General features: G+C 46.0%; 1 protein-coding gene across 3 annotated transcripts; it reads right to left on the bottom strand.

The window, feature by feature from the left end:
* Nucleotides 1–18: 18 nt before the first annotated feature.
* ZNF598 (zinc finger protein 598, E3 ubiquitin ligase) lies at nucleotides 19–17,882 on the bottom strand. Of its 3 annotated transcripts, none has more exons than XM_075515356.1 (13): nucleotides 17,574–17,882; nucleotides 14,299–14,411; nucleotides 12,732–12,861; nucleotides 10,184–10,395; nucleotides 9,380–9,597; nucleotides 8,506–8,623; nucleotides 8,038–8,079; nucleotides 7,284–7,465; nucleotides 5,941–6,013; nucleotides 4,558–5,321; nucleotides 3,407–3,542; nucleotides 2,422–2,566; nucleotides 19–2,299 (listed from the first exon to the last, which is right to left on the bottom strand). In XM_075515356.1, the coding sequence occupies exons 1-13, from the start codon at nucleotides 17,757–17,759 to the stop codon at nucleotides 1,952–1,954; spliced, it is 2,667 nt and encodes an 888-aa protein (XP_075371471.1). In that variant the 5' UTR covers nucleotides 17,760–17,882; the 3' UTR covers nucleotides 19–1,951. The 3 variants fall into 3 exon arrangements, with proteins under 3 accessions (XP_075371471.1, XP_075371472.1, XP_075371473.1); XM_075515357.1 differs by having other exon boundaries at nucleotides 5,941–6,010; XM_075515358.1 differs by lacking the exon at nucleotides 8,038–8,079 and having other exon boundaries at nucleotides 17,574–17,880.
* Between the last annotated feature and the right edge of the window lie 505 nt (nucleotides 17,883–18,387).

Below are 18,387 nucleotides of genomic sequence, written 5' to 3'. Positions count from 1 at the left end.
AAACGAATAGAAGCGGCCTGAAAAAAATTTGGTAATACTTTATTTAATCAGGTGAGCACAAGGAACAAGGAAACTGCATCGTCGGGCCAAAGATAGCGATCGCCTCGAGGAAACTTACAGCAGCACCTGCCTGGGGGTGCCAACACAGGAGAAATAGACTGGGGGAAAAAAAAAAAAGATACTCCTGCCGAGAATATGCATTTCATTTCCTCTGAACTTTACAAACCAAAGGAAGAGACAGGGGGAAGAGCAGACACCGCAGATCAGTCGCCGGCTGGAAGCGTGGGGCAGCTGGCATCGAAGGGAAGCTCCGCCGCGGTGGGTTGTGTCGGGGCGGTGTCACGGGCGTTGCGCCCCGCTCTGCTCGAGAGGAACCCGACTCGAAGCAGGAACTCGGAAGCGTTACTACTTGTCACGTATTCGTGCATTTTATAATCGGCCGTGCAGGCAAATAATCCTCCCCCTCCCCACTTCAGGGCGTGCAGCCTGGCCCCTGTGCTGAATACAACACGTTCAGGTATTCAAAATAGTCTTAATTATTCTGAAAAGAAACCAAAAGCGCTTTGCAGCCTGACAGCAAGCAAAAATAAAAAGTGTAAGGCAAGGAAAACTTTCTGTAGCCAGGACTAGCTCTTCAGTAATACTCTGAGCTCAATTTCATAGAAATGATGCTTATACAAAAGCAGTTTTGTCACTAAAAATTACATAAATTAATTTCAACTTTATTCCTACGTGTTAAAAATAACTAAACCTGGTCTGCCAGGATGGGAGAGAATCAGACACGGAATTACAGCCACGGAAGTGCACTGCAGGGAGGACTCGTCACCCCACCAGGTCACAGCTCTGCTGGAGGAGTTACTTCAAACGATGAAAAGATTCCCCTCTCGTCTCCGAGAGGTGGAATTTAGAGATGCCAAGCAACATAAGCAAAGCTACCCCAGACCAGTATCGCCAAGGGAGGTACAGGATGGAAACGCTCCGTACAGTCTGAACAAATTATCCTTGTTAGTGCAGACCACTGTAAACAGATAAATGCACTTAAAGGCACTGCAGATAAACATGGTCAGTGATCAGCAGCATTTAATGTCCCGCTATGCTGTCGTTTGGAGCTACCACCATTAATACATCCAAGAAATTAGAAACATGGCAGTCATTAAATAAAATTACTGTGAAGTGTGCTTTACAGAAAGTAAAGCCTTAACGTTATTCGTCTACATGCAGTGCTACAAAATAAGTGTCTTTAAAGAACATGTTACGTAAAAGGTCAGAGGCAACTTCAGCTCTCGCGTTCAACTAATCACACAGATCAGTCCAATTCTTCAAGTAGTAGAATTAATTCTGTTTTCGGACAGGAATATTCTTTGCCCTCTGAGCAGCCCAACGCTTACAGACGCGCAGCTGTAACGGTCTTGCTCACCAGCGAGTAGCATCCTCTCCTTTCCTGCACCTTTGTACCCCTGACTACTGTGATCTTCGTGGTCACAGAAACAGCACAAAAAAAAAAAAAAAAGATCAGAATATCATAAGGGAAGCCGCTCTTGCTTCCGTTCATTTCAGTGATTCGTCATCTTCCCCCACCCCCCGAAAAAAGAAAGGAAAAACCCAAACCAGATGCTTATTCCCCTATTGCGTCCCCTGTCAGTCTTCAGAGCAGAACGTATTCTCTCAGCTATTGCGTGTTACAGGAGAAAGGTGGCCCCTGCCTGCCCACCCTGCGAGTTCAGCCTAATTCTACTCAGGCGTTTCGGAAGCTCAGACTTTGGATGTTAATTGGCTACGGCGCAGTCCAGTGATCCCTTTGCACGGTATTTATGAACAGCACTGAGAGGGCTCTCTAACAGTTGCCCGACTACTCAACTGGCACCCGCTCTCAGCCACACTACACTGCCAAACCTCATTCCAAAAAGTGCATATTCATAGACAGAGATTGGTTTATTGGTCTTCAGGAAAGCTAACTGATGATTCTGCTGATTGCTTGTAAGGAAGGAAACTCCTCGTCCTCAATATGCAACGCTTTGTGGGTGACAACGTCCTGCTGAGTTAGTACTTGCTTACACGTTGGGCAGATACAGCAGTCGAGGTCAGAGTTGGAGTCTGTCTGCCAAACATTCTTTTTGTTCTTTTTGGGTTTGTTTGAGCTTTGTTTTTCTTTGATTCTGAAATCGTTGTGAGCAGAAAGCAGTTCTTGTTGCTTAACCGTGTCCGGCAACAACACCAACAACTCGTTAAAAATTTTCTTGAAGTTATCTCCAAGCAGTTCTCGGCAACTTTTGTAATACTGTGCTGCAGAAATCAGACCCTGCGGTGAAAAAAGAACTGGAATAATTAGGAAAAAAAAAAAGATACAAAAAAAATCTCACTGGGATTCACCTTCTCCCAGAGAGGAAGGTGTCGGGAATCCGAAGGTTCTTGCCCACTCACCTGTCTGAATTGCCCAGAATGAGTTTTAAATTTATTGAACTTGGACTCATCGCTTTGAAGAAATTCTTTAATAGATTGTATTAGCTGAATGTTCCTTTGCTGAAAGTTTTCAGGGATCAAGTACGATCCGTGACAGGATTTGGGCCTGCGTTTGAAAAGACCAAAAGTGACTTTGACATTGCTTCGTGTTACACAAAGGTGCTGCAGGATATATATTATATGGCTATTCTCTTCCACAGGATGCATTCCCTTTCTCCACCCAACCACACATGCAATTACTATAAGCAGCACATAGCTATCTTGACGGGACGATGAAATGCATCCTGTGGGATTACCGCTTCAGATTCCAGCTTTACCTAGACAGAATATTTAAAATGCAAGTTTAACATAGTCTTGACTAGCCGTTTTGTAAGCCAGGTTTACTAAAAAGACATGAGCAACAAAGAGCGCACCGCGAATGAAACTGAAGAGATTAGTACAGACGTCTGTATTAAACTTACACAGATTTTCCCCTCCCCTTTCCCCATAAACTCATCTCTCTAGCCCAGAAGGGCCCCGACCATAGACCAGCTACTGGAAAGGTCAGAGCAATGAAGGCATTCAGAGGTCACCACGGAAAACATGCTTCAGCACCTTGCTTCTGGGACTCAACAGAATCAATGGAAAGGTTAAGAGATATCTTGAAGCTGCAGATTTCCAAATAAATCTAGAAAAGACAGAAGCCTGAGCTGCCACACTGCACAGGTTTTCATTTCCTCAGACTTGCATCCACACGGCGCTTGTGCTTTCTTTTACACAACTCTCCTGAATCCAGCCCACAACGGCCACGGGACTCCCCAACGGGAATCATTAAGCGGCTGGCCTCTGCGGCGGCGCCTGGTTAGAATAATCCCCTCGGAGTATTTCACGCGTCGGTTGAAGCCCATACGACATAACCGAGATGTCACGTGTTAAAGTAACTCTAACTCAAAGGACTTTTACTTACTCTTTCAAAGACGTAGTGACAGGTTCACAGATATTGGTGGATGGAATAACAGCAAAACCTGGAGGGGGTTTACTAACAGGCACCGACAGTCCCGGAGGCGGAGGAGGACTCTTTAATAGCACCACAGTGTTAAAGCCTAAATGAAAGCAGAGAACGGGCAGGAAGTTAGAGCACGTATCTGTGGCACCCACGTACCACCGTCTAAAATTAACACCGGTGGTCTGACGTACTCTCCAGAAGCGCTAGGAAGTAAGAGTCAGCAGTGCAGACATCACTATATTGGAAAAAAACCCCTAAAAATTAGAGAGGTGGAAATCTGTTGTCTTAACAGTTAGGGCAAGAAGCACTTCATAGCGGCTGATGTTACTCTACAGAGAAAGTGCTTTAATTATTAATTTACTTTTTCAATAGAAAATTATTTAAAAAAACCGCTCAAACTCACAATGAAAAACACTTTTACGTTATTAAAGCGAACAGCAATCACCCCAGAAGTCACAACAGCACTAGGCATCGCATGTTCGAACAGACTCCACCTAGCAATATCTGCAGAGCAGCACAGAACAAAACAGCTACGCAAGCACCTCCCGATGCGATGCTACTTTCATTAAAATGGCTGTAAGTCACATTTGCTGCTCTGTTACTCCAGTTTTACAAGATTATGGCACCGCTAAAAGCAAGGGCATTAAATCTCTACAAACACAGAACAAAAGTGACCAAGCAAGCCAATTGACCAGTACCAGCAGGCACAGGTCACAGCTAAAGAGAGATTCTCTTTGCCCCCGGGGGCTTCCAAACCAGATCTTAAAGCACAAAAGCATGGATCTGTGCCAGCCGTGACTCACCAGAACAGCAGTGACAGGTAAAGACCGGCTGCTCATCCATGAGCCACCCCCAGAGAGCAGACACCTGCAGCTGCATGGAGCAGAGGTATCTCAACATTGCCACCGCTTCAGCCGTGTTTCCCAGAGGCCATTCAAGCCATTTCCACGTCACCCAGACTGCCTTTTTAAACTTCAAAGGCTAACCTAGCACGCGGTGGCAGAACCGCTCCTCCCATGAGAGCCAGAAGGAGCAGTTTATACATCTCGTCCACGTGCCACATTTCTCTAAGCTACAGCCAAGCAAAGCTGGCCGTGCCCTGCGGTGCCTACCTGGTGGCGGGGGCATTCTAGCTGATCCTGAGCTCCCAAGAGCTGGGAAGTCTTCCTGAGGTAAAGGGCATTTGTTAGTCACTGTGGGCTTTTTAAGGCCAGGGGGCTCTTTGGGTGTACTGCAGATCGCTAATGATTTTTCCGAATGACCATTCATGACAGTTGCGGATCTGTCAGGGGCGTGAAGAGCAGAGGACGCATTTGATGCCTGCTCTGCTTCTGGCGGCTTTTCAGTAGATGACCTGGGAAACGATGTCTCCTGTAATAGGTGTGGGGACGACGGTCTCTGCTTCTCAACCCCCACCTTCTTTTTCTTGCTCACTTTCGTAAAAGTTTGTGAGGTAGAAGCTGCCAGCAAGGACGATACATCAAACATTGTTGGTGTGTTTCTGATCTCCTGGGTTGTCAAGCCACTACCGCTGTCTTCATCGTCTGACTGAGAGAGTTTATTGCTCTTCTTACTTCCTTTAGTGCTATTCAAGGAGGATGGTTTTTTGGCCAATTGGCTTATGCAGGGGTTGCTAATGGCTTTGACCACGTTTTTACTGGAACCATTGTTCCACGCAGATGTGATGTTAGTTACTGTTTTATTGTTAGGCCTCATTTTGGACACCAGAGCTGGAAAATCCTCCTCTTGGAAAGCTGTTTTCTTTGCAGTCGCTGTATATGTCAAAGACATCCCAGAAGAGATGGTGGGTGCTGCAGAGGATGACAAGCTTGGGAAATCTTCTTCTTTAAGCTTAACCGCTGCTAGCTGGACAGAGCTGTGAGAAAGGAAAAGTACACCCCGTTACACCGGTGCAACTCCAACAGGCAGAACGGGCTCCATACCTGTCTGCACTCTTCCTCAAACTATCGCTTCGGGTGGCACAACTGACCTAACTCAACAGGACGCAACTGCACTCAGGCTTGTAAACTGTGTCTGGAATGGGTCTCCTCAGAGAAGTCACGCTAGCCTTGCTGTGTTATCAGTACTGTCTTAGTACACCTCGACCAGAGCTGTACATACAGGCACGTTCGAGCTGCCACGTCCTGCAAAGAAACTATTCTAATCATCACTGATTTCAGGAGATGATGAATTTTAAAACTCACAGTATACGCCTCCTTCAAGATAAGCTATCGAGTTAAAAATGGTAGGAATAGAGAATATTGAGAATTTCCCTGAAATTGCACCACCAAAGGATCAAGCCATGAACTGAAGCAACAACCGATGCCATTCACACAGGTGACTAGCACAGAAACAGCTCGAGGCAGAAGGGGGCCAGGGCAGGGGGAAAGCATTTGTAGCTTAAGTGATCTGGAAAATTATTTTCTGCAGAAATGCAGAACATAAGTAAGTTTCTAAATCTGCTTTCTCATTGCTGCAGCCTTGCTCAAACTTACCCTTGTAGAGGTCCCGCTGCCGAACCAATTGCTGGAAAGTCGTCTTGGCTTAAAGCGCCGTTAGCAGCTGCTTCTTTTGGAGTATTGACAAAAAGAGCAAAGAAATGTTTTCAACTAAAATCCATGCATTTCAGAGTGGAAGCTATCAATGAACATGACAGCAGCAGTAACAAGTCCTATTTTCAGCAGCTGATTATGTCATTAACTGCGACATTCCAAAAGGACAATTTAAATCCATGCATCACTATTTCCTTCAATTAACTGCATCCACCATTATGTCATCGTGTACTGGCTGTAGCACGCAGGAAATTCATGACACATAACGTGAGCAAAACATTGGTTGATAAGTTTGTGAGGGAACCCTCTAGAGACCGAGATGCCAGTGCCCCCAGCTGTCTGCTCCACGCTTCTACCAGAGGTTCGTACTCAACTGCCCGCACAGGGTCAGGATGCTCGTCAGAGGCTCAGTGCTCCAGCTGAGGTATGCTGATGCTTCACTTGGAAAGCTGCTCCTCCGAGCTGTCCATCACACCTCTGCTGCACAGATGCCCAAGCTGCTCAGCAATTAGCTCCTGGGCAGACGTTTTACACTGAAACATAACTCATTCCTAATTTAGATTTGCCTTAAAATCCAAATCCAGCACTGCGGACCGCAGCAATTCAGGGACAGATTGATAACAGCTTTGACACGCGTGCAGCAGAAGCTGGGCAGGCAGTTGCGGGACATAACCTTGCCTGTCATCCCCAGCTGAGCCGTGCCCATTAACCAGAGAGAGCTCTCAGCAGCTCTCAGTTCCTAATGAAAACATCTAATCTTCGAGTGGGAATCCTGTTGTAGGAGCAGTAAGACAGTGGAAAATGGATTTGGAGCAACAGTAATATCAAAACACCACTGCATCATATTTATTTGCCCCAAACTGGACCTGGGTCAAAACAGCTAAAGGTTTGCTTTCACCAGTTATAAACTTTTACTGGGAATAACTTGTTCTCGAAAAAGGGGAAACTCAGCTCAAGCACCACAATAAATCAATTCTTGCATGCTAGAGTAGGAAAGGGCACATTCTTAGATTATATTGATTTGGATGGAACATCACAGATACTGTTGTACGTTAATTGCCTTTGGTATTTCTACCCAGCTCCATTTCAAGTATAACCTGCTGCAGGAATCCCAGCCCACTCAGACACATTTCACTGCAAATCTGTGTTGCTGGATTACGATTCTGCATAACTCCAGCCACATCCACCAGCTTTTGAGAACAACATATGGTGACCCCCACTTTTGCCAGGCTGATCTCCAGACTCATCATGTCCCCTTGCAGCTGCAGAACACGTTCAACACTAACCTGTAGCATCATTTGAAGACTTTGGCACGCGTTTGGAGCTGAGCACTTCCGAATCCCTCAAGTCCTCCTTTTTACCTCTGCTGCTGCTGTCCTCTTTGTCTTCTACGCGTCTTTTCTCTTCTTGCCGTTTAGCTGCTACGGATGCCCTGACTGCTGCTGCAACGTCTCTGTCTTCTTCTTCCCTACAGGACAGGGCAGATTTTCTTGGTCAAACAGTAAGGATTACTGAGCATCTTTGTCTCACTCCAGCGCTCACCTCTCCGCTGTCAGCTCCGATGACTGTCCCTGATCTTGTGCTGCCACCTGCTGAGAAGGCTAAAGCAAACCCACTACTCCAAAACGCCGGCTGGTGAGACAGGCAACGTTCACCCCCTGGATTTGCAAGTTCCACATGTGGTAATAACAATCCAGGCCAGAAGAAACCGGGGTGAACTGGGAGAGACAGTACCAAGGATGCATGGGGACACCTGTCTCTCCCATTCTTTTTCAAACGTATGAAGTCATACTTGTAGGCCACAGTAATTCTTTGAAACATGGTTTGTCATGGACTCTCAACACATGCACGATTCACATGCGACACCAACATATAAGTGTTTAGAGATGGACTTTTCCCCCCAGTGCAATCACCAGTAATGAACCAGCTGACCGTCCAGCGAGAAAAAGAAGAAAAATAGATGTGCAGTATGTATAAAGCGCTCAGGTCTTGTGTGGATGGAGAGACATATAAATGCAAAATTTCATTTCAATACTTAACCCTCTTCTTTTTCCAAAGCACTCAGTCTGGCCACACAGAGATCTGTTAGTTCAATGAAAAGCATGGTCCTTAGAATAGGAACTTCATGATTACCCAGACCAAAAAGTCCATTAAACCTGCAAACACTTGTCACTTCAGAAAATCCTATTTAGAAAAGTTAGCATAAAAACAGTTGTTGAAATTAATTTAGGATTCTGAGTATTTAACCCACAAGTTGAAGATTACATTGTTTGCTTCCTGTGTCAATTCCAGAGAGCTGAAACTTCACGCAAAACAAGTTCACTTTGACCAAGCGTGTAGTCAGCACGCAGGCTTAGACTGAAAGCTAGTTCTACTCTCAAGGATTCACTATGGAGGCTTCCAAATTTTGTACCCACTTCCTTCCTACCGGTCCACCAAAACATTGTTACTTGGCAAGTAAAAAACACTAAGCAGCAAAAAAAATCCACAAACTGTTGTGCTACTCACCTCTTATATCTCCAGCTGCCTCTTCTGTTTTGCTGACTTCCTCGGCCGCCCAATCTGCCTGACCTCCCCTGCCTGTTATACCTGTCAACTTCTTCATAGTCCTCTCCACCTATAACACCTAAACAGGAGGGATGGTTGATCACTCTCAAAGTTATTTCTCTAATCTGGGCATCACACTATGCCTGAAAAAAAGCAAGAATATGCTAGTACAAGCAAATCTATCTTGATTTCTTTCTGATGATTAAGTAGTCTATATAGCCTTCGGGATTGCTACATTAAAATGCAGGATTTGCAGTATATGGATTCCACGTATTGTAACCTGCGATGCGAGTTTTGAGTAATTTTTATTTTTATGCAGAGATCTCTCTACATACAGTTCCACACAGAAGAAAAGTTCATACGTATGTTGATCTCTGCACTCCCAAGCGGATAAGCTACTCTGGCCTCATGCTCCATGTTCATCACTACTTTGTATTAACTGTAATATAAGTCATTCACGTAATTACAAATCGGAGAAGAAAGTCAGCAATTTTCCTAAAATTGTGTTATCATCATTAAATCCACATATGGGGGAAAAAATTGTAAAACAATTCAGGCAGGAAGAGACCTCTGGATGTCATCTGCTCCATCCCCTCACTCAAAGCAAGGCCAACTCTGAAACTACACTAGGCTGCCCAGGGCCCTGTCCGGTCAAGTTCTGGTTATCTTCGAGGCCAAACTCTACAACCTCTCAGGGTCCTGTTCCAGGGCTTGCCCACCCTCTTTGTAAAGAATTTCTTCCTGGCTAGGAAACGTTCACCAGATGCTCTTGAAAACCCTCCCAGCAGTAAGAATGACTATGTTTCTGTCCACTTCATCCCCCAACCACACTTACCCTCATTCCTCCTCTGGTGCCTGGGAGCATAGTTAAACTGAAGGTCTATCTGCCGGTTCTGCCTGGCCTCTGCCCTGTTCTTGCTGTGGCAGGCCGTTTTGTGCGCTTTATAATCTATTTCTGTGCGGAAAGCATGGGTAAACTGTTCTGTGCTGCACCGTCCCTCTTCGCAAAGGAAGTGCTTTTCGCGGAAGTGTTCACGAAGGTATTCATAATCACTGGAAAGAGAACAGAGGCTGAGCTGCCACCTCCCCAACATATTTGTTGGGAAAGTGTAACAGTAGCTAATGGTATATGGTTACTCTTACAAGATGAGGTGAAGACAAGCCTAGGCAGTTGGTTCTTTCTTTATCCCCAGGCAAACTTTCTAGCTGAAGCCACTTGTGTGAGTCGACATAGACCTTCACGCATGATCCCAGATGTTAAACTAAACCTACTGCCTGATGCTCATCACGTCCAGCTGTACACAAGGCATGTATTTCTTAAATGAAAATATACTTCTATCTGCTTTGCACACGAATTTCAGAACATTAGAGTTAACGCACTAGACAGCTGCAGACAGCTGCCATCATGCTGCAAAATGATTTTAATGTTTAACATTAACGGAGAAAACTTTAAAACATGAACTAGGCAGAACGTGCTTACTTTGGCTATTGGATTGAGGAACAAAAGAGACTGCAGCTAACCTGCTCATATTCTTGCCCTCTGTCTTCAAGCACTACTTTCCCAAAATTCAAAGCAGACCCAAGCAATTTTTCCTCAAAATTTAAGCTACAGAAAGAGGAATAAACTGCTTGCACAAACCTGTAGTATTCCTGAGCACCATCAGAGTCACAGAAATGACAAAAATAATGATCTCGTCTTAGGTGTTTCAGTAACTCGTCATTATCCAAATAACGCTCGTCACAAAATTTACACAGGGGATGCCCACGATGAGAGGTGTCATCTGGATCTCCATGGATTCGATGACGGGCGAGGTCCTTACGAGAATACCATTTCCGTTCATAAGTAAAAATCTGAAGAAATATATATATGTATTACTTCTTATGAACAGAGAACAAAATGGAATAGGCCGGGTTGTGCACAACTTGTTCATTTGTAGGAGCGGAAGATTTGCTTCACAAAGATGCAATTTGACAACCGACACCTAAAATTTTCAGTGAATAGGAAACAAAATTCAAGTGATAGATCCAAATTAAATCTAACTTGCATTTCACTCAGTTTGAACACTGGAAACAGACAGACCTAATTCACCTTTTTCCCTTTTGCCTTTTTTTTTTTTTTGTATTAACATAATGCAACAAACTTGAAATTATAATCTCTGGTGGGAAAAAAAAATCCTAAATACGTATTTCTGAACACAGAGTATTTTGCATACTCGAACTGAAAAAGACCCGTAAACCAGAAGTGAGCTGTTTTACTTTCCTCAGATGGCAACTACCCCAAGATAGCTGCATACAAAGGATACAGTTCAGTGAACAAATTTTGTGTTATAAGCCAATCTTCCGTCCCTACTAACATGCGAGCTATTTTGGTAGGAAGGGTTCTGAAGATGCTAAAAAGATCAACACATCCTTGAGAACAGAATATCCTTTATTTCTCGCCTAGAGAAGGAGTGTTAACTTGTTCTGGGAAAAGGTTCGTTTGGCTTAGCTAGGGTTGACTGACTGAAGCTTCTGCGAGTTTAAGAACTTCTTTTCAGTGGGTACTAGTAATATGGAACCTTTTTCTGCGAAACAAAAATCTCTGCAATATTCTGAAATTAAAAGCCAACAAGTTTTACTGTTGTTTGTGAATTCTCTGGGAGAGACGACGACAAACAAGTTCCCTTAGCGCTGGCTACTTAAGTTGACTGTGGAAGCGCCTCTTTACCAGAGCTCAGAGGACACAGCAGCGAAAGAAGCGGCCTTGCCCTCCCCTGACTTCCCTTGAATGAGCTCTAGTGCTTGCACAACCGCAAGAAGCGAGTCAAATCAGTTCACTGAAAGGTAACCCTGAAAAAAAAAAAAAAAAACAAACCACCAAACCAAAAAAAAACCAACCACCAAAAAAACCCCCAAAAAACAACCAACCTATTAGCGTTCATTCAGGTCAACCTGACCACTTCTGGATCCTGTCCCTTTCGGCAGTAAACTACAGTTCAGTTGGCATAAACCAACTGTGGCACCCACAGGATAAATGCATTTCTCTGATTTGATACTTAATTGGTTTCAGAGAAAACAAACACACATACAAAATCACATGTAATAAGTTCTAAAAAATATGCGTTCATGCATGAAATTCCCTCCTACAACAATAAGGAATGCTGACAACTATTAGACACAGAGGTTAGCACTCCTAGAATTCATTTCACAGTAGCTGCTGATTTTGTTCAATGTGTAATTCAGAAATACAAAACCCACTCTAGCTCCAGGGAAACGCGGAGTTCTGACTTTCAGACTGTGAAAAAGCATCACCTGACTGACATAACACCAGCCCTTCTAAGTGAAATTTGGGTGGGATTAAAAAAGAAAAAAAAAAAAAGGATGATGATGGTGATGCTACGATGAGTAATTTTAAGGCTCAATACACATGACCTTTTCAGACATAGACAACTCAGCTTTCCAGTAACTGTTTTATCTTTAGCAGGTTGCAAAATACATTGTAAAACAGCCCCTGGTCATGTTCTACATGTGTACATCAAACACAGTGGACCTCAGTTGCAAGCAACAGTGAGTTTCATTTTCCAATCAAGTCAACAAGATACAGAAAATTTGCTCTGAACAAATAAACAAGATAATGAAATATAATCATATTTCATTAAACCAGCAAGATGGATTCTCATCCTGTACATGATCCAAGTGTAAATGCTTACGTTGACCCTGATCTGAGAAATAAATCCATCACTCCATGATGCATTCTGCTTTCTGAACTGGCACCAAATATCTTCTTAAGTTAACAGTTTTAGCTTGCAAAGTCATTACAAGTATAAGTCTTAAGAGCCATCAAATCTCTACCCTTACAGTTGTAACAGTCTGCCCACGACTCAGGATTAACTTCCTATCAGACAGTTAGGGTTTGGTATTTACACACGTTGTGGCAGAGGAGCTAACATCACAAGTTATTAATATGGTTGGGCTTGATTTAAAATATAATCCACCGAGAACCTTCACGCCTTCTTCATTAATCAGTTTATGGAAGAAGAAAGACGTAACACAAAGCAACTGGCCTCACTGCAGGCAGACAGAGGAAACTTAAAAAATAGACCGGTGCTGTTCAGCCACCCCCTTCTTCCCACCTCCCCAGGTACTCTTGCAGGTCATATAAGGAAGCACCTCTCCTTCCCACACATTAGAACATAGAACTAGCTCACCTTTAAGTGTTTAACACAGAGCTTGCAACAGAAGAGTTCATGCTGCTTCCTCATGTGCTGTTCCAGATCTGCAAAGGTATTGAACGGCTTCACATCTGGACACAAAGAGCATTCATGCTGCAGCAGCTTCCTAAGGGACAAGAAAGATTTCCTAAAAATTATCCGATTTCCTCTCAGCAACCCGATACCTTTCTCAAAAAACAAAGGTTCCGTCAGTGGCAGAAGGCTGCATTTTTATAGCTCCCCCAGCAATTTGTAATGAGGTTAGCGTCCTGCTTATTCCAAGAGTCCTTTGTCATCTGTCAGGAACAGAGCAGAACCAAATTACACAGAGGCCTCAACCGTAAGAGAAGAGCTGAACAGTCACAGTGTAAGTAATACATTGCCACTATAAAATTTTGAGTGGACTGTAACACATCCATGCAACACACCCCTTGCTTATTGAAGATTCAGCTGATACGTGCAACATTCACATCCAATTTAATTACATTTTCTACTGTCAGAAAGTGAAGCATACGGTGGGAGGAGATAAAAATATTGTAATAGAAAAAGAAGTGGGGGGGAGGAACCAAACAAAAAGCCCCCAATGACTCCCAACAAGAGCTGAAGACAGAGCACTGGTCTCAGTGGGAGACCCCACTCCCTCGCACTTGACTGCTGCCCACGGAACTGCAACCTCAGCGACTCTCCAGAAATCGTATCGTCAAAAGCAATTCCCAGAGCTGGTGTATAATTAATCAGAACATGCTTCCAACTGATTCTGCTCACTAAACCCATTGCCCAATTCCATAAATATGAAGTCATACAAAACTGTAACTGTATCAGCAAAGCTACGCTCTTAGCCCAAATCAGGCTGGATAGAATGCACGATTCTCCAAGAAAAAGGTACCATTGCCTGCATGGTTTCATCTTTTTTCCACTCTTCTTTCCTTTTAACTGCTTTTAATTATCTTAAAGCCTCCCAGTTTAAGCATGTTATGAAAAATATTTTTAGAGCATGATGCTGATGCCACATTTTTTACTCTGCATTGTTTTTTTACTTCACCCTTTTTCTCTCCCATTTTAGAATTCAGACCTTTGTAGGTAGACAAGATTGCTCTTCTTTTCATATAGTGTTTGGTACAATTGGTTTTGATTAGTCCTTACGCAGCACCGCAATAAATACAATTATAATAGTAATTCAGTCTTTACCGATTTCCACAGCAGCCATGCAAGGAATGAAAAGCCTTTCAGCAAGTTTGCTGTTGCTAACAAAGCAAAAAGCAACTTTTATTGACAGAGCAAGGCTTCTGTATTATGCGTCGGTGAATCTAACACTCCAGCCTTGAGGAGTTGCTCCCTTTGCCGACCACGGTATTAGGCGTTCACCCCAACCGCGCCGCTCCAGCCTCTCACCCTACCAAAGCCACCTGCACTGCACGGTGACTAAGGTACACAGCACGGCAGCCACTCTACTCCCATGAAACAAAACCACACTGTTGTACTAAAGCACGCATTTCCTGCCACGTAATGCAGATAAGAATATGCTGCTTTAGGGATATGTTACAGAAAGGATTCCGGTACTTACCTGTACAGTGCATAAACATCTCCATCTGTAAAATAAATGTCATATTTCTTCTCATGCTGCAACTGGTTAAGTGCTATTGTTGAGAAAGATGTAAGCTTCCGTCCAAAGACAACCTGCAGGCAACACAACACAAGAATCAGCGAGAGCACGCTCAGGCTGCGCAGTCTTTGGGATTCCAGACAAACTCCTCAGCGCAAATGTTGTTTGGGAGGGAACTCGCCATAGCCTGAAGCTCGGACACCACTTGCAGAGCTTTGTGTCGGTCCCAGCTGCTCGTCACCACCCCCCGTTACTGCCCCCACAACTGTCAGCAACGCCGCTGTGACTGCTCCTTATCAACGTCCAGCAAGGGAGCCAGCTTAGACGAAGGTGGATTGGACTAGCCCGGTCTTTGGATTTTGAACTAGGTTAGGAAACTCTTTTATGGTATGTTTTGCTACCACAGCTGTGCTAAAAGTAAATATCTTCAACCAATTCAACCCCCTCTGCAGCGAATGCCTGTCAAGAGCCCTGCACTCAGCTCCCTCCTATCTCAGCTCCCTCCTATCTCCTGGTAGGAGATCACACAGAAACCTACAGTCTGCAAGTGAAAAGTGACATTACTCAGAGTCTGACTGGGAAACCACGGTTTCTTCTTTCCTTAACTACCAGGAAAGCAAGAAACAAAACACTACATCAATTCCCAAATAATTTGTACCACATACCCCTTCTAAGGGAACCTGCTTGCTCACAATTACTCCCACTGGCCTCCAAGAAGCTTGGGTCTCCCACTGCAGTCGTTTACGATATTACACCCTTCTTCAGAAGCCACCTACCACTGGTCTGCTCCAGCACACCAGTTCCCAGTTTGGGAAGCGCTGGGGTAGCAGCAACATTTATGAAACAGCTGGAATTACCTTCACCAGCTTAGAAAGGCTGAGACACAAACACAGTAAGCGTCTTTCAGTTCTTACAGTAACCGTTGTAAATCTAGAAATACCTACCGCCTTAATAAAAGCATTCAATTATACAATACACATGTAGCTTAGTCTTGTTACATCACTCTACCCTTGTTGGGGTGAAATACCATGGAATGAGCCTTTTGTGTCTGGTTTTGTAAGGTTTTTTAAAGCTTTCTTTACAGTAGGGCTACTTTGAAGTTAACTGAAACAAAAAATATACCCAACTTGCTGAAGCATCAAGCTTAAAATAAAGAGAGTACAAGTTTAAGTTTGTTGGATAAATGACAACTATGTCTAACTCCAATTATTTAAAAAGTTTCATTTCAGTGAAATTGCAGTGACATTTCATTTCAGCCCAAAGTGAGTTTTAGAAGAGAGGAATGGATTGCTGAAAAGCAGGTTTTTATCACAGGAGTCCAACACCATTTCCTACCGCAGTTCCAAGAACAAATCTCACACACATAGATAACAAGCACACCGACAGATCCTCCGAGCCTGATCGAAGTATACGTCAGGGTTAGTTTATAGGTCAACAAGTAATCCTTCCTAACTTCACTGCAACGAGTATGCATCACTGAAAGCGCGCATTACCATAACAAGTATATCCTGCTTTCTCTTCCGTCGTGTCCTGTGCTGCCACTCATCTTTATAGTTGTATTTCCTTCGGACATTCCGCTGTGACACTTACCAGTTCGGTCTGCACTACTCTGGACAACACTAGCTGAGATTTTGTAGCGTCGTACTCACCTCTTCTAATTCCCCACACGCTATGCAAATTAAGAAACCCGGTTTTAGGTCCTACATATAGGTTCATTTCACTCAAGGGCAGTTTTGATGTGATTTATGCCCCCGATATCTTTTTTCTTTCCTTGGGGCAGATGGGTGAACAGAGAGAACAGTATTACAGTGTCAGTTAAAGACAACGGGGGGGGGGGGGGGGGAAGAGTGCAGCCATTAAAAATGACCTCTCAGTCAATTATAATAAAAGGATCTTTTTAAACAGCTAATAAAGGAGGGAGAAAGATGGCTGAATGAATCAAAGTTCAGACCACATAATATAGTGGTATTACAAAATCGAAAAGCTCTCGAGATTTAACAGTCCGCCTGTGACCCTAGGACAAGGAGGTTTAAGGATGAAGAGCAACATCACAGCTTGCTTCTTCCCGAGACGGGAGGAGCAGAGCAGCAGCTCCTCGGAGGATGATCAAAGACAGAATTACTTTCACAGAGTATCTTTCTGTACACGGAGGCTACTCACGTGCCAGTAAGGTCTGTCTAAAAACCACATTGATCTTTCTGGCCTCCACAAAGTCTGAGGATCTTCAGCACGCAGCCTAAGATCTTCAAGCCCTCCAACCACTTGAACATGGAAAGCAGCCAACGCCAACAGTTTAGTTGGGGGGCTCTCCTTTCGCCAAGGGACAAATAAATAAAAATATATCAATAAATAAAGAAAATATATCAATATTGGGGGTTTTTATTTCCAAAACTATCTCAGAGTATTTCTCTCAGTGCTAGTAGCGACTCTTTTCCTCTTAAGGGGTTTGTTTTTCTCTGCATCAGTTCTGCAAAAACACATTCACGTAGGAAGATTTGTTTTTACAGCCATCCTTGAGCAACTCTTCTTCAGGCAGCTCTCCGCTGCACCGAATCCTCGGCTCCCTCCGCACAACCGAGCCACGGCATCAGAGCGACTTCCCCTGACCTCCGCACCAGGGCCCTGCGCTATCGCACCAGCAGGCCGCGAGGAAAACAGAAATCGATCAGAAAAATTATAACCGAGGGTAAATTACTTGTTAAGCATACGCCCAACAGACAGCTCACGCTACCAGGAACCGGAGGCAACGCAGCATGGTGTGCTGTAACGCAAGGCACGAGCGAGCCCTGAAAGAATAGAAAATATGTTCTCCCCCAAGCTTAAAGTCAAGCCAGGAATCCGGCGGGATGACAGAGTCACCCGAGATCGCGCAACACCAACTCTGGAGAGCGAGCCCTGCTGATTTAAAAAACGAAAAAACAGTCCCTTTAAATTCCATTTTCTTCACGTTTCCTTTCCAACACCCCTCCCGTCGCCTCGGACCGGCAGTCGCACCGCCGGCAGCGAAGCAGACGGCAGACACCCGGGGGCCGTTTCCGCGCCCGGGCCCCACTCAGCAGATTTCACCAGTTGCTCCGCGGCCCGGCTCCTGCCCCGGCCCGGCCCGAGGCCTCCCTGCCCCCGCGGCCCCGCTCCCCACGGCAGCCGACCCGAGCCCAGCCCCACGCAGGCCCCGGCGCCGGGCGGAGGGAGCGGCCCGGCCCCGCCGGCTGCGAGGCCGCCGGTCCCGGCCTCACCTGGCCCAGCTCCTCCCGGCACACCGCGCAGTACCGCACGCCGCACAGCGCCCGCATCCGCACCGAGCACCGGTAGCAGATGGGGTGGTCGCAGCGGCCCAGCGCCACCACCTCCAGCTCCCCGCAGCACAGCACGCACGACCCGTCGGCGGGGCCCGCCGCCGCGCCGGAGGCCGAGGCGGCCATGGCGGCGCCGACCCGCCGCGGCCTAGGCCCCGCACCGCCTAGCAACCGCCCGCACCATCGAGAGGCGGCCTAGAGCGCCGCCCGGCCCGACGCGCGACTCTCCGCCCGGCTTCCGACCATAGAGCTCCGCCCTCGCGGATCCCCGGAGCGGCGCCGGCCTGCCTGACCATCGAGGCTCCGCCTAGAGCGGCGCCTCACGCCCCTAATTACCACCCCCCCCCCCCCACCCCGCCCGCTACAGCGCCACTCCTCCTGACGTCATCCCGCGTCCTCCAGCGCCCGACCATAGAGACGCAACCTAGAGCGCCCCATCGCCCCGCGCTAGCCTTGCTCTCGCAGGCCTCTGACCATGGAGAAGCGCTGCCCGGAGCGCCTCCGCGGCAGAGCCCCTCTAGCTGCCTCTCGCTGGTCTCCCCTGAGGTGGAGGCGGCCGGCGGGAGCCGTTTGGCGGCCCCGTGCCCGGTGGCAGCTGAGCAGGCCCCGGGAGAGACCGAGCAGTGCTGGGCGACTGCCGCCTGCCCTGTGTCACCTCAGGGTCCGCGGGCCTGCCCCTGTGGAGCTGGAGCCCCTGTCTGTGGGAGACTGGGGACCCCAGGCCCATTCCTCAGCACCCATGGGTGCTGCTCTG

Source organism: Mycteria americana, chromosome 12 (assembly GCF_035582795.1).
Source record: "Mycteria americana isolate JAX WOST 10 ecotype Jacksonville Zoo and Gardens chromosome 12, USCA_MyAme_1.0, whole genome shotgun sequence".
NCBI classification, from domain to species: Eukaryota; Metazoa; Chordata; class Aves; order Ciconiiformes; family Ciconiidae; genus Mycteria; species Mycteria americana.
Note: the sequence above shows the minus strand (reverse complement) of the source record. Positions and strands in the feature narration are given on the sequence as shown.

Excerpts from the sequence above, each read along its gene's own strand:
- ZNF598 (XM_075515356.1), bottom strand. The coding sequence starts at position 17,759 with ATGGCCGCCTCGGCCTCCGGCGCGGCGGCGGGCCCCGCCGACGGGTCG. Across the intron at positions 12,862-14,298 it reads GATGTTTATGCACTGTACAG|GAAGCTGCTGCAGCATGAAT; the intron begins GTAAGTACCGGA and ends CTTGTCCCTTAG. Across the intron at positions 10,396-12,731 it reads TCTGTGTTAAACACTTAAAG|ATTTTTACTTATGAACGGAA; the intron begins GTGAGCTAGTTC and ends ATATTTCTTCAG.